Genomic DNA, 16,237 nt, shown 5'->3' with positions numbered 1-16,237 from the left:
CCAAGATGAAATTCTGTGTCATGTGGCCTGGTCACATGCCCTTGCATACCTTGCTGAGTCATAGCAACCATTACTTACAAGCTGTTTGGAGCATTCTCAGGGATGTTTACCAGGTGGGGCATAAGCTTCTCCTAAAGCCTATTGTTTTTCCTAATGGCCCATTACCTTGAGTGGGCCCTTCATAGCCGACTATCTAGACTGGAAGCATTTTGCCTAGTGGGTGTCACCCAGGTGTGATTACATGTGAAATACAGATATGTAGTCAATATTCATAATTTCCGGTACAAAAATGATACATACATACAAATATGATAATCATATTTAGCAAATCATAAATTTTCCAGTGACACCTCACATGACCCATCTTGTACAAAATGCATCATCATAATGCCATTGTAACTTACAATTCATATTTGAAAACATTTATATTTGCCTGCATTTTAATTTTGTTTGAGAAACTGTGGTTGTATCTACAGGTCTGATACCAAGGACAGTAGTCTGGGGAAGAATCCTCTGCAGATTATATTTATATATGGGTCACTGCATTTAAAAAATGTGGACCTGATTCTCTAACTGCCTTGCAACGTGGAATCTCACTTGAGCAAACAAGATGGAAAATGGGTTTATGGCAGTGATTTACACTCACTTTCCACTCCCTTCACTCAAGGGTAACTTTTGACACTAGGCAAAAAGCAGTGAAGAATCAGGCATGTGGTTTCTAAATTTCAGAAAATTGCATGTTAGGGTATGGCTATTGATACCTATGATAAATCTTACACTGCCCTCCCAATAAGTTAATACATTGGGTTAAATTCTTGGCTGCGATATGCAGTCTTCACTGAGTGCAATAGGATGGGGGAGCTGCAAAGGAGCTGGATGCAGTTCCTTGATCCTGGGGGCAAGAGAGGACCAGTTTGACACTCCGCATAGTTTAAGTCAAGATTGGATGTTTTCATGAAAGAGATGCTCTAGGAATTATTTTGGGGAAGTTCTGTGGCATGTGCTATACTGGGTGGGCAGACTAGATAACAATGATCCCTTCTGGCCTTGGAATCTATTAATCTGTGGTGAGTTAGCAATCAACCCTGAGCAAGGGCAGAGCATGGTTTTAGTGCCCCAGGAGCGGCCCTGGAGGGAGAGTGGGACTTAGCATACATGTGTCAAAAAGCTACATTGCCCCGTGTAGGGGTGGGGGGAGGGCAGAACCAAAGCTGCTCTCATTCCTTGTTTCTTCCCACTCCCTCCTGCCCACTTGCGCCGAGTGGGGGAACGTAACAGCGCTGTGAAGACTGTTTTCTGTGCACCGCTATGAATGGTTGTAGGGGCAGCTGGCTCAAGCTAGTAAGGAGGTGCCTTATGCCACTTTACTGCCTTGAGCGACCATGCAAGCTAGGGCAAAATCTGGTCCTTATTAAGTCAGCAATTTCTGTGGGGCTACAGAGCCCCTGAATCCCATAAGCAGCAGAAGAAGCTCGACTACTAAGTCAATGTACTAAGCTATGCCTCTGTCTCTCACTTGTTGGGATACGTTATAGAACAAAATGTTGAAAATTAAACTAACAAGAAAAGTTGAATTGACAAGCATCTCCTCTGGCTTGGTCTCTTGCAGGGGTTGACTCAAACTGCTAGTCTGCAGTCGAGAGAAGACTTGATGAAAGTGTCTGGGAAGATAGAATGTGAAGGACCCAACCGTCACCTCTATGACTTCATTGGAAACTTACGCTTAGATGGCCAAAGGTATCAACTTTACTGAAAGACTACAGTTGTCTTCTGTTAAGAAATATGTCTAATGTGTATCTGTGCACTGTGGCCTCCCTGGCAACATAGAAAGAACATAAAGGTATTTCTATGGGTGACTGCTAACTGGTGCATGGGCCGGATCATCAGCTACTGTAAAATGGTGTAGCTCTATTGACTTCAATGGACAGTCTTTACCTTAAGTGGTAGAGGCCTGTGAGTTCTGGAACTAGAAGATGAGGGTTCAGTGTTCCCTCTAATTTTTCACACCCATGTGCAGAATGAATTTTATGTGCACCAGTATGGAGGTGATGTGTGACACATAACAAAATTAATGTGGTAGGGGTGGAGTCGAGGAGTTTGGAGTGTGGGAGGGGGCTCAGGACTGGGGCAGAAGGTTGGGGTGCAGGGGTGTGAGGACTCCCCCAGCTCTCTCTCCCCACAGCACCTGGGCTGGTGGGGAGAGGCACCCCTCTCTGCCGTGGCAGCTCTGGGGCTGGGGCTGCAAGATAGGCACCCCTCCCCCGGTCCCTGCAGGTCCGGGCTGGGGCTGGGTTTGGGGAGGGCCGGCCAGGTTCGGGCCAGGCCGTCCAGGTTTGGGGTCGGGCCGGGCCGCCCAGGGTTGGGCTGGGGTAGCGGCGCCCTGTCCATGGCAAGTGTGGGCCGTGCCATAGTTGGGGCCAGGGGTAGGGCTAGGTTGGGGCTGGGGGAGGGGTGCCCTCCCCCAGCCACGACAGCTCCCTGGTTCCCTGAGCACCTGTGCTGCATGAAATAGGCCGCTGCGCAACTGCGCAGCTTACAGAGAACTTAGCCAGGGTTCCAGTCCCACCTTGCAAATGATGCATGTTTATTATGGGAGAAGTGAGAGTCCCTTCATAGTTGAGCTTGCAGCCACAGTTCCTTTTTAAGGGTAATTTAGTTCCCTCTTGTAACTCTTAAAAGAAAAAGCTTCATGCTTCAGATGTATAAATTCAAGTATTATAATCCATGGAAATTAAAGTGCTTTAAAAAGAAGTGTCATTATGCTCATTTTATAGGTGGGGAAACTAAGGCCTGTTCTACACTAGAAAATCCAGTGTAATTAAACTGACCTAAGCTCCAGTGTAAACAGTGCTAGGTTGATGGAAGAATTTTTCCGTTGACTGAGCTACCTCCCTGTCGGGGAGGTGGATTACCTACAGTGATGGGAGAACCCTTCCCATCAGCACAGATAGTGTCTACACTGAAGCGCAGCGATTCAGCTGTGCTGCTGTTTAGCATTTCAAGTGTAGATGCCCTCAGGCGCAGAGAGATGAAGTGCCTTGCCCCAGGTAACACAGCAGGCTAGTGGCAGAGTTGAGAATAGCACTTGACTCCCCTCGGACAGTCCACTGGATCCTGCTGCTTTCTGAAAATGTTTGTTACTTAGTGACTAAGTACTTTTTAAGATTAAAAGTCTTTGTAGTGGCTCATTTTTGAAAAGTTTGCCAATTGTCTAGTGCTGTTTATGTCCCTCTGTTTGCTCAATAGAAATCACATTAGCTGGAGTGTTATTTAGGGCAGCCTTGAGGCTGTTCTATAATATGCTGGATGACAAACTGGGAACTGTAGCCAGCTCCTTTGCAGCTCCCGCACTTTGCTGCACTGTGCAGAGACTGGAAGACAGTCGAGGAATGAACTCAATGTATTTATTTATGGGTGGGCAGTGGCAGATTTATGCTGGAGGTCCCTGACTATTCATTTCCTTCGAAGTGCTGGGTTTTGTAAATGATGTGAAAGGGGAGTAACCAAGAAAAGAAGTATGTGTTCATATAATGAAAAATAACTTTCTTGAATTAGAGTATCTTCAGAGTCATTTAAAATATCTGTTCTTATTTTTTTCTTTGTTCTTGGCTTCTAGTCCGGTTCCCATTGGGCCTGACCAGATCTTGCTGAGAGGTGCACAACTTAGAAACACCCAATGGGTCCTGGGAATAGTTGTATACACAGGACATGACACAAAGCTCATGCAGGTAAAATGGATTGGAAATAATAACTCGTGTGTGTTTTGATGGAACTCAGTATTCTCTCTTTCTGTATTCTGCCTGTCCTTATGAGTTGATTATGCAAAATAAAGTGTTCTGCATTACAAATACAATGACTTAGCATCCAGAAGCCTCGAGTGAGATTGGGACTCCACAGTGCTGGGTGCAGTATGTGCACTTAGTACCTGCCAGGAAGAGCTTACAACATACATTTTATACATGATTAAGGTTAAGATTTTGTCATAATTATTTTTAATAAAAGTCATGGACAGGTTGCAGTCAATAAACAATAATTCATAGAAGCCTGAGCCCTGCTGCCCAAATGCGAGGTGGAGGGTGACAGCTTGAACCCCGCTGCCCAGGGCTCACCCTGTGGCACAGGGCTGATTGCCTGAGCCCCGCCGCACAGAGCTGACAGCCAAAGTCCCATTGCCTGGGGCTTAAATTCTGGAGGTCACCAAAAATCATGGAATCTGTGACAGACTCGTATCCTTATACATGATATATAGTACTAACTATTTTTAATCTAAATTTATAAAGTAAGTGCCATTGCAGCCTTCCCAGAGCACCACAGTAATGCAAGCTTTTCCTGACTCTCACGCAGAGAAGTATAGTAACAAGGAGAAGTAATGTCAATGGTGACTCTGCAGTATACCCCTGTTCACTTTCTGGAACAAGCAATCTTCTGTGGGCTGTAATCTAGGAAGAAATTATCTACTTCTAGAACAATAAATCCAGTTAAAACCTTTCCATGCATTAATATGTGCCCTGATCCTGCAAGTAGTTCTATTCAGCCAGGTTCCACCAGACTTTAGTTCAGCTCGTTTAAGATTTAAGGCTATAAAAGACAACTATACTTGGCTACTGTTGAACTGTGTCTAAAAACTTGCAGTGCACAAGAGCTGAGGGGAAGATATAAGGAGCATTTTCCCTCTTAGAGCCCTGTGCAGAAACTAGAGAAAATTCCAATCCCTGCATTCTTTTGAGGACAGTAACTGCTGCTCTCTGCTAGTGTTCCCCTGAGAGCTAGACCAGGGGTGGGCAAACTATGGCCCAGGGGCTGTATACAGCCCTCCAGGCATTTTAATCCGGCCCTCAAGCTCCTGCCGGGAGGTGGGGTGGGAGCAGGGTCTGGGGCTTGCCCCACTTCACGCAGCTCCCAGAAGCAGCGGCATGTTCCCTCCTCCAGCTCCTACACGTAGGGGCAGCCAGGGGGTTCTGCACGCTGCCCCCACCCCAAGCACTGCCCCCTCAGCTCCCATTGGCTGGGAACTGTGGCCAATGGGAGCTGCAGGGGAAGCGCCTGTGGACAGGGCAACGTGCAGAGCCGCCTGGCCGCACCTCCCCTCCTTGAGATAAGCGCCACCCGGAGCCTGCACCCCGATCCCCTCCCATGCCCCGACCCCCTGCACCAGTCTTGATCCCCCTCCTGCCCTCCAAACCCCTTGGTCCCAGCCCGGAGTACCCTCCCGCACCCTGAACTCCTCATTTCTGGCCCCACACCAGAGCCCACAACCCAAGCCAGAGCCCTCACCCCCTCCTGCACCCCAACTCCCAATTTTGTGAGCATTCATGGCCTGCCATACAATTTCCAAACCCATATGTGGCCCTTGGGCCAAAAAGTTTGCCCACCCCTGAGCTAGACCCTCAGAGGCAGGGACATGGTCTTGTTCTTTACCTGCCTTGGCCATCAGAGTGGGATGAATAGGCTGGATGGAGTGTGCTGAGCCCTCAGAAGAGATTGAGCATAGTACATGTCCCCTATGTCTGACTCACAACAGTAGTCTGTTAATCTCTGTGCGTCTGTGTTTGTGTATATAATACCACCATAGTGGCTAGGGGCCCTAGTCATAGACTTTGCATAAATACAATATTTAACTGGTTGGGGATGGAGTGTGAGAACAAAATAGCTAAGTCCACTGTTTTAAGACTCTGAAAATTAACTGTGTGCCAAAGAACTAAGAAGAACAGTCCCACTTTTGTAGTTATTGTAATATTATTTAGCAGTTTTTCTCACCATTTGCTATTGTTATTGCCATACTTAAACCAATTCTCAAGGCTGTTTCTGCTTTTGTTCAGAATTCAACCAAAGCCCCTTTGAAGAGATCAAATGTGGAGAAGGTGACCAACATGCAGATTCTGGTTTTGTTCTGCATTCTTCTGGTTATGGCCCTTGTGAGTTCTGTGGGTGCCTTACTCTGGAACAGAACACACGGCGAAGTCATCTGGTACCTTGGTTCAAATGGTGAGAGTTTGATTGCAGGTGGCCTATTGTCTATGTGTTAAAACAGTGAGAGCTTATAAATTTTGAGGATTCTGCAGAGCATGCCAGGCCATTTATCTTTGCCAAATAAATGCAGAGAGGCCCATAAATAAAAATCAAAGCCAGCAGCTAACTTTATTTGACAATGTATTCTAGAAACAGACTGCAGTAACTATGGAGCCCAGCTTGCCTGCGAATGTGCTGTTGAGGGATGCAAGATGTTCCCCACTCCCAAGGTTTGAGAATGCTGCTAGGCAGCTGTCCAAAAATAAAGGGGGATGTGAGACAACAAGAAGGAGAGTCAAATGCCAAGGGCCCCATACAGCAGTGCAAAATGCCACTCAAAGATGACTGAAAGGCTCCTTATTTCAGTTATGAAAAATTGTTTGGGGCAGTGTAACTTACTGAATTGGATACAGGATTTGTGGTATCATCCTCCTTTCTGTCTCTCAATCCTTTTGTCTACATACTTCAGCCACAACCTCTTTTCACCAGATCCTAGGCTGGTGTAAAGTGTCATAACTCCACTGGCTTTAATTTAATGCTGATTTATGTCAGCTGAGGATCTGTCCCTCTGCATTTTAGTTAGCCCATCTATAAATTGGAGGAGATGATCTCCCCTATATGGATATCCTGAAGATTAATGTTCACACACTAAGAATTATTGCTGTCTTTGTATTTGCTGGACCAGGCTGTTCTAGCTTACAACAGACGGGGTAATTTTGCAATTGCAAATCTCTGATCCTGTATAGTGTGTGTGTTTCATTTAAGGACTCCATTTTTCTTCCTTTTTGCTATCTCTATTTACTTATGAGATTAAATAGTAATACAAAGGTATGGATATTGTGAAAACACTTCAAGATAGAATATAAGTCATTCTGCAGGAGAGAGATTTTTGGCATTTCAATTTATATTACAATCAGCTACAAAATGTGCAAGACATTGGCTGTTGTGTTACTGACACTATCTTGGGATGCAGACCTAAATAAATAAATGTCACTGGAATTGTGTAAATCTTTTACTGGCAGTGGTAAAACCGCTGGCAATGGCTGAGCTGTCATCTGTTTCAGATGAACTGCAATTATGGTACCTTTACTGAAAAAGATCCAATCTTTGAGGAGGAGTGGAGTGGCATTGATAGCAGGCTATACAGATCTTAAGACACATTCTTCATTGAACGAGCTTTGTCTTCAGTTTATGGCAATCATGTTCTTTCCATCTTAATCACTGTTACTGCTACTAGAGGGTGTTTTCTTAAAAAATAGTGTTGCCAGATTTAATAAAAATTCTATACAGGAAAAATATGAAACACAAGATATCTAAATGACTGAAGGAAGCAGTGATGAAGAGAAACAAATGGAATATGATTTGTAATGGAGAGTACTCAAAGGTTATAGGGACTGATCTCACAAACTGGTGTAAATTGAGAAAAACTTTGCTGAAATCAATGTAGTATCATTCCTGAAAAACAGGTATAACTGAAGTCAAGATATGGCTCACAAGTATTGTCTCACCTAGGGAGATGCATTTTCAAAGCAGTCTCATGAGTTACACACATAGAACCAGTCATTCTTTCTTATTGTCGGAAAAGGGGAGTATACTTTATTCTTTCAAAATCAAAACTTCAAACCTGGGTGCCTAACCAGAGTGCCTAATTCTCACAAATGTCTGGGTAGAAAAAAACTTCTTTTCCCATTAAGCTTGCCTCTTGGTTTTAGTTAGAGGCTGATCCAAGCTGCAGAAGATACTTCTCCAGATCTGGATTTTAAACACTCCCAAGTTCAGAAGCATTTGGACCCAGATTTTCGTTTAGCCTGTCATAAATATTGAGCCATTTAAAAATTTAGATTTAAACTAGATTTCAAAACTTCTGAGCATTCAGGGGTGTTCATCTCTGGCTCTCAACTCTGCCTTTTCAGTTTTCTCCCAGATTCATTTGTCTGGATTCTTCAGTTCCCATACTTTTAAATGACTGTTTTTCTTATGCTCAGTTGTACTGGTTATTTCTATGCATTTAGTTGGGCAACTTATCTAGCATATTCAGTGCTGGTAAAACCATTTTATTTGGATACCTTATTTATTTTTAATTACACAACTCTTTGATTGTGATCTTTTTTGAATTCTCACCAGAGTGAATAGTTTACCGAACTTGCCAACACTGGAAGCTATAAATACAGATATTTGGTGAAAATAATTGGGACACACCTTCTAACTCTATTAACATATGTGGAACAAAACCAGCTTTTTGGAGAGTCAGAGTGAAAATATGCTGCTAGAAACAATATCTGTGGCTCTTCAGTGGGGACAGATGGCGTGTATACAGGATTACCAGATCCCTTTGGACTATGGAATATTGCACTTCTAGTAACCTGCTTACAGAACTGAAAATAAACTCAGTTACTCACAAATCTAAATCTCATGTTTCACACAGTGTGCATGTAGCATAGCTAGCCTTTCCCTTTTTATGAATTTGGATGTAATATGTGTAGGGCCCTACCAAATTCACAGTCCATTTTGGTCAATTTCACGGCCACAGGATTTTAAAAATGTTAAATTTCATGATTTCAGCTATTTAAATCTGAAATTTCCTGGTGTTGTCATCGTAGGGGTCCTGACCCAAAAAGGAGTTGTGGGGGGTGTGGGGTCACAAGGTTATTGTAGGAGGGGTTGCGGTACTGTTAGCCTTACTTCTGCGCTGCTGCTGGTCGCGGTGGTGCCCTTAGAGCTGGGCATCTGGAGAGCGGCGGCGGCTGGCCAGGAGCCCAGCTCTGAAGGCAGAGCCACCTCCAGCACCAGCACAGAAATGAGGATGGGGGCATGATTTGATATTGCCACCCTTCCTTCTGCGCTGCTGCCTGCAGAGCTGGGCCCTCAGTCAGCAGCCGCCGCTCTCCAGCCACCCAGCTCTGAAGGCAGCAGCGCAGAAGGAAGCATGGCATGGTATGGTGTTGCCACCTTAGTTCTGCGCTGCTGCTGGCGGTGGCTCTGCCTTTTTTTTATGTAAAAAGTCTTCTTTTGTTTCTCATCTTTAAAAACAACACATTGGGTGATATTTTCACTTTTCAGTGCTATTTTATTCTATTCAGGTTCTTACACCATGCTATCTGAGCACTTGTTATGGGAGGGGAACCAGGATAAAGAAGTTATGTGCACCGTGACAGCTCCTGGGGGCATTGCGTCTGATGGGCTTGATTCTGATCTCCATTGCACCATTTTTTACATTTTTTTTCAGAAAGTTAACTGGAGTTTGTCCTGAATTTATACTGGTGTAAGTGAGATCAGGATAAGGACCACGGTGTCCAGGAGTGTACACAAACAGCATAGTCTACAACCTTCAATAGAATGAAGCGTGCTGGCAGGAGTGGAGTGGGGCAGGGCCATGACCTTGATTTAGTTTTGCCCTGCCCATTGCTGGCATTGCTTTCTGCACTGGAACCTTGTGTGCCACGAAAGCAAGAAGCAAGATTTTGCTTGTCTCCTGTGTAGGGGCTCAAGGTGGAAGGTAAATGCTTTGAGCCCTCACCTACCCACATAAGGGTAGACACAATGTAACCCTTTTCAATAAATTGAATAAATTCAATAAATTGAAAAGGTCTGTTTTGTGGAGAACATAGATGTTCATCTGTTTATGCCATTGGTTTTAAATGGGAACTCTCCACAGTATGAACACTGTAAAACTGCATGGTTGATTGAATACGAACACATGCCTTGTTAGTGACCTTACCCTATACCTTTCGGTCCACAGAAGAGCTCTATGTCAATTTTGGATACAATCTGCTAACATTCATAATCTTGTACAACAACCTCATTCCCATCAGTCTCCTGGTGACCCTGGAAGTCGTCAAGTTTACTCAGGCTCTTTTTATAAACTGGGTAAGTAGCAAGAACAAAAAGTTGGTTAATAAATTGTGGTTTTGAATGTCGCATTGGTGTAAAACCCTTAAAATTAAGGTTTCAGAGTAGCAGCCGTGTTAGTCTGTATTCGCAAAAAGAAAAGGAGTACTTGTGGCCCCTTACAGGCTCTAAGGTGCCACAAGTACTCCTTTTCTTTTTCCTTAAAATTAAATTTGTCACCTTTTTGTCAGTGTCTCTTTAGTTATTGCCTTTGCAGGACCAATTAATAGTTCAGTGAATCTGGTCAATGCTAGTTTACTGGTCCATGCCACCAGGGCTTGAAAACACCACTTGCCTGTAGAAAGGTTTCCTGCATGAGTGCCATCCATTTCTGCAGTTTCTAAGCTTCCATTAGAAAAAAAAAATAGCTTTTCGCACTTTTGGTTGCTAGGAAAGCCTTCTGAACACGAAATGAGTGTGAACAGGTAGTGTCATCTTCCTGAGCCTTTTGGCAAACTGGTTGTAGTGACTCTTCTGCAACTCATAGGTTTCCTAAGATTCAGCAGAGTGAAAAATGACCAGTATCTTGTCATTTTTTCAGTTATCCTATTCAGAACCCTGGGGGCCACTGTGAAAGTAAAACGTGGTCAGGTCACTTTCACTCTGGTGATGCTTGAGCTGCAATGTTTGTCCACAGAGTGCAGGTTGGGAGTGGCTCATGTCACTAAATAGTGACCTCTCTGGTCAGGTAAGGAACTGAAGTGGCAGTTTTCATACGGATTCCCGTTCAGTCCCCTTGGGCACAAAGGTGAGGGCTGTGATGTGCCTGGAGGTTGGAAGTTGTGGAAAATGTATCATGTGCATCTGGCTGGGTGTGTGCATGTGTACAACCTCAGGGCTTCAGCATGGCTGTAGAAAAAGACTCTAAAAAAAGATAACCCCAGATGAAGTTACATTTATTTTGCCTATGTGATTTTTATGTAAGTATAACTGAATCATTTCCAAGCTGAGTCATCTGGAAAATTGCTTCTCGGGTTACTGGCACATGCAGTAGGTATTTTTGCAATGTATTCCACTTAAATGCAATGATGTAAACAGAACTGGTTGTAGTACAGGTGAGCAGTTTTTCTGTTTAGAAGTGAGGACTTCTAAGTTGATTAAACTATCTATCTGTTTTCACTTTTCTTTCAGGACATAGATATGTATTATCAAGAAACAGATACACCTGCGATGGCCAGAACGTCAAACCTTAATGAGGAGCTTGGGCAGGTGAGAGAACCTCATTGGGAATATCATACTTGTTCTATAACGTAGGAGAAACACATGAAAAGGTACCATAGAAAGGCAATGATTTTCTTATAATAATTATAGGCTTTTCTCTGGTCCACCTCAATGTAATATCTGACCCTGAGATAGGGAAGCTCTATTTTACAGGTAGATAATTGAGCTGCACAGCAAGATTAAGTGACTTGTCCAAGGTCACTTAATTCCTGACTCTGACGTAGACGATTTGAACCCAAATCTCCTGCGTTCCAGTTCAGTGCCTGAACCAAAAGACCATCTTTCCTCCTCCAAGGGGCCAGATTCTGCCGTGGAATGTGTATATTTGTCACATTCTGGGGTGTAGTTCAGACCAGTTAAGGGCTGTGTCACCACTTGCCCTGCAAGCTGGGGTGCTCCCAATTCTTTGCTGCTGTAACTCCCAACCTGGGCTCTTCAGAACCAGCCAAACAGCATGCAGGTCACCCCCTGAGTATCTGTGTATAGCTGCAGCCTACTAGCAACACTCCATTCACACTCTGGCTCCCACTAGCCTTGGTTACCACTTGAAGGGTGACCCCCAACACACCCTGCCCTGAATTTTCCCAAAAACGTGTGTTCTGCACTGTCCAGCCCGCTCCTGGACAATACAGATATTAGAAGTCTGTTGCCCTTGCCAGGGGTCAATATTCAACAGTTTGTTTTTTAACTGGAGTTACCCAAATCATTCAGTTTAAACACAACACTGGATTAGTTTTGATTAAAACAAGTTTTTTTAACTACAAAGAGATAGGTTTTAAGTGAGTACAAGAACAAGGCATAAAGTCAGAAATGGTTACCAGAGAAATAAAGATAAAATGCTTTCTAGTAACTAAAACTTATCGAGCTAGACTTGGTTCTAGGTAAAATCTGTACCACGTGTTCCTAGCAACATTGCTTGCCAAATTTTCATGTTAGGGTCCTTCCCAAAATCAAAAGCTAGTGCTTTTGTCATCTTGGGTGAAAGAGAGAAAGAGAGATAGAAAGAGATAATATCCGGAGTGGTTTTGGCCCTCACTTTTATAGTCCAGTCACTCTTTGAAATGCATTTTCCTGATGGCTACCCCTAGATAAAGTTCCTTCCCACTCTGAGGATGGAGACATGGAGTCTGGTGGTGAAAGAGGTTCCATGTTTTTGTCTGTTAAAATGCAGATCGATCTGTCCCTGACTGCCTTTGTTGCCAAAGAATGGCCACTTGATTAATTAAACTTTGATGACACCTGGCTAGAGGTGTCAGCTTGTCCTTTGTCTTTGATAAACAGGCTTACCCCTTCCCCAGACGTGTCTCATAAACACATTTCCATCATCATCTCAGCTTATCTTCATAACTTTACATATAATGTTGCTACCCACATTTCACCGTGATATTATTGATCAGCAAGTTATTAGCTTTCAAATGATACGTCACAAGGCATATTTTGTACAAAGATTGTTACAGTAGTGGGAAGGGTTTTAATACAGGGGTGCATTCAGTCAGTGTTCTTCCTGTTAATTTCTGTAGGAGCTGCTGGAGTATATTTGAGGGCACAGTTTGATCTAAAGTGTTGCCTCAGTTTTTATTAAGGTCTGTTTTAGAACATCATAAATCTATTCTGAGGCTGCAGGCTTGTACATGTGCCCTCATTGTCCTACAGACACACGGACTGCATGCCATCTATTGAGATATGAGATATTGAACCCTGGTGAGTGTGGTTAACAGCGCTCAATTTTGGAAACCAGGTTGGGGGAAGGGCTGTTTCTTCCTTCACTGACCTCTGTGCAGAGTATTTGCTAGAGATGAGAGATTCATAGATTTAATGTCAGAAGGAAGCATTATGCTCATCGTAGTTCCACCTCCTATGTAACACAGACATAGAATTTCACTCAGTAATTCCTGCATCCTGCACCATAACTTGCAGTTGAAAAACAGCAGACCTTTTTAGAAAGGTGGTGACCTTTTATCTCAGGTCAGTAGATGCATGATTTTATCCCAAAGCTTTCATTCTAATTCAGCACTCTGAATCTCTAATTAAATTGTTCATTAAATCCTAGCAGTCCCTTCTAACTTTCTATAAGACCAGGTGCAAATGTTGTACTCTTTATTCTGCAACAAGGAAAATAGAAAGACATTAGTGAATCTCTCTTCATCCAATTCAGTCATTCCTGAACTGGATGAAGAGCAAGTCACTGTCACGGTTGGGCCGTAGGCAGCCGAACCTAATAGTAGGAGCCCGAGTCCACGGTCACGAGACAGGAGTCAAGAATCAATTGGTTTGGAATACTGGGAGGTCAGAAGCAGGAGAGAAACTGGCGATCAGAACAAGAGACAGGTCAAGTCAGGATACCAGTGGGTCAGAGGTAGAAAACAAACTGAAAGTCAGAAACCACAAGTCAGATGCCCTGAGTAAAGGCAGGTCAGAATGCCAAGGGATCAAGCCAGGGAAGCATGAGCAGGTAGTAGGAGCTGGTAGCAGGAAGCACAAGGCCATAGTCTAAAGCAGGGCAGAGCCCACTTGTTCAGATGACCTCCTGGTCCTGCTGTTGGCTTAAGTAGGGTCAGTAGGCCAATCAGCTGCTCTGGGACTCCACCAATCTGGCCTCAGGGATGGCACCTCCCACTGGGGCTGGGCTTCATGGATCTCAGGTAAGCTGTTGCCAGTAACTGCCAAGTGAGGAGCTGGCATGAAGCTGCTTCCATGAATCTTGCTGGCCCAGGTTTGAAACCTGTGGAGTCATGACACTTGCATTCTGACAAGAGCATTTATTGTAAGTCCTTCGAGGCAGGGACCATCCGTTTTGTTGTGTTTGTACAGGAGCTAGCTCATTGGGGTCCTGGTCCATGACTATGATAATACAAATAATTAGTGATAATAATGATTAATAATGTCTCAACCTATTCTAGTTAGTGTATAAAATATGTGCGGTCGCTCAGAACTTTTCTGTACAATTCTGAATAACAAATAGAATATTTTTCAGAGTTAAGGAACTTCCCAATCAACTTTCCCAAAATAAAATTCCAGAAAATGTGGAGACCTTACAGGCAGAATTTCTATTGTAACATTCAAAAATGTTTATCACTGTTAGATACATATATTCATTATCATTTAACTTTTTAACATGCCAAATCTTTACATTGAAAATTTATAATGGACCTTTTTATCTAAAGCCCTTTCCCAGCAGAGTTCTAGGCTTGTGCATAGCAGATTTACTGAAAGCACAGTTTTTAACAGGGTGGTTGACACTGTTTTGACTTCTTGGAGTAAGACTGGTCTTTCCCCCATGCCAACAATTTGAATAGTGGGAATTCTGATTTTAATCTGGAATCCTTTGGATCCTCAGGGCTTTCATATCTCGTAATGAAACGTACAGTTTAATTAGGCTAGCATGCATCTAATTTACATATATCTTAATGTAGCCATCAGTCCTTGATTTAATTATCATTTGCTTGAGGTAATTAGGTAACTTGTCTTGGGTTTTTTTTGTATTTTCAGTTTGATATCTGGATCATAAATGTCCCTCTGTCTAAAATGATAATCAGTGCTGAATATATTAGGAGTCACACTGGGTTGGAAGACAGTTTCCATTTTAAGCCCAGTTTTAGGCAACCTCTCTGACATAAAACTTTGAGTGCCTCAACCTTTGGCTACTCATTCTGAGATATATGAATTTGAGACACCAGTTTACAGGAGGCTTTGAATATCTGTTCTCTGAATTTAAGCCCCCATTAGCTGACTCAAGTTGGGCACTCAAAAGTTGAGGCACACAAAATCACTAGTCATGTTTGAAAAGGTAGGCCTTCATGTTTAGCTGATAGAACAAGTTAATTTTGAGTTGTGGATATTCTAAAATGACCAGGGTATGTAGGTAGGTTGTGGAATTGCAGTCATTGGAGATTTTTAATAATAGGTTAGACAAACACCTGTCAGGGATACTTAATCCTGCCTCAGTGTGGGAGGATGGACTAGTTGACCTGTTGTGGTCTCTTCCAGCCCTTCATTTCTATGAATGCTTTTTTCTTCTGAGGGACATTTTTATAATTTGTTTAAATCAACAGTTTGACTTATCTACAAATGTGTCTTCCGAACTAGGACTCCATAAAAATGTGTGCAATGGACTGACTCTATTTTCTAATGTTTACTTTACCAGTTAAGTTGTTCAAAGCCAAAGAGGGTTACATAAAGTACAAGTTGTAACTGCTCAGCATATAACTAGGGCTGATCAGGTAATATTTGTGGAATAATTTTTAATGTATTTCATGGTAATTCTTGAATAGTCAAGAAATGTAAATTATATGAAATTTTATTAATACAATGAATATATTTTCATTATTAGCCCAGGTCTGTTCTAGAGGCCCCTTTTGAGGCCTCATGAAGATAAGCATAAAAGGATTGGTACATTACTTTTAAATAAACCTAAGGAAATCCTAGTACAAAAGCACTGCTAAAATAGAGTTAAGGCTGAGAATAGATCTTTCTTAAAACCAGATTCATAGGAAAATTTAAAATAACAAAATAAGGACATGTTCAAAAATCTGGAAATTCTGTTGAGGATCCAGGGCCAAGTTCCTATGAAAGAAACTTAAGTTTGCCCTGTTGAATGTGTGAGTCACAACAGCATAAGACTTTTGTTTGAAGGTATGAGCCTTTCAGGTTATATCTGGTACAAGGGAATTAATATCCTTATTATAAAGGTGTAGAGGCAGTGATGAGCTGCCAAAATCTTAACAACGGGTTCCCTCCTCACCCCAGGAGGGGGTCATTCATCATCCCCGCCCCCCGGCACTCCTGCCCCATCCATGCCCTCCCCTGTCCCCTGACTGCCCCCAGAACCAGGCAGGAGGGTCTTGTGGGCCACCGAGGTGGGTGACCACCCCACCCCTAAGAGCCAGAGGCACCTGCCAGGGGGCGAGGTGGGGAGTCCCAGAGGTGCTTACCTGGGGCAGCTCCCAGGAAGCATCTGGGAGGTCCCTCTGGCTCCTAGGGGCGGGGGAGCGGCCGCTCCCCCACTGATCACATCAAAAGTGGCACCTTAGGTGCTGACTCCCTGGGTATTCCGGGGCTGGAGCACCCACAGGGAAAATTTGGTGGGTGCAGAGTACGCACCGGCAGCTCCCCGCCCTAT

The 16,237-nt window shown here is 43.5% G+C and overlaps 1 protein-coding gene across 5 annotated transcripts in view; it reads left to right on the top strand.

The window, feature by feature from the left end:
* Window positions 1–16,237, top strand: part of ATP8A2 (ATPase phospholipid transporting 8A2) — a 663,684-nt gene that overhangs the window by 134,733 nt on the left and 512,714 nt on the right. For all 5 annotated transcript variants that reach the window (XM_048846098.2, XM_048846107.2, XM_048846083.2 and 2 more), the window contains exons 9-13: window positions 1,610–1,737; window positions 3,617–3,728; window positions 5,820–5,985; window positions 9,749–9,876; window positions 11,029–11,106. In XM_048846098.2, the coding sequence (XP_048702055.1) occupies window positions 1,610–1,737; window positions 3,617–3,728; window positions 5,820–5,985; window positions 9,749–9,876; window positions 11,029–11,106 (612 nt within the window). The remainder of the gene's footprint in view (window positions 1–1,609; window positions 1,738–3,616; window positions 3,729–5,819; window positions 5,986–9,748; window positions 9,877–11,028; window positions 11,107–16,237) is intronic.

This window comes from Caretta caretta, chromosome 1 (genome assembly GCF_965140235.1).
Source record: "Caretta caretta isolate rCarCar2 chromosome 1, rCarCar1.hap1, whole genome shotgun sequence".
Classification (NCBI taxonomy): domain Eukaryota; kingdom Metazoa; phylum Chordata; order Testudines; family Cheloniidae; genus Caretta; species Caretta caretta.
This window is presented reverse-complemented; position numbering and strand designations above follow the sequence as displayed.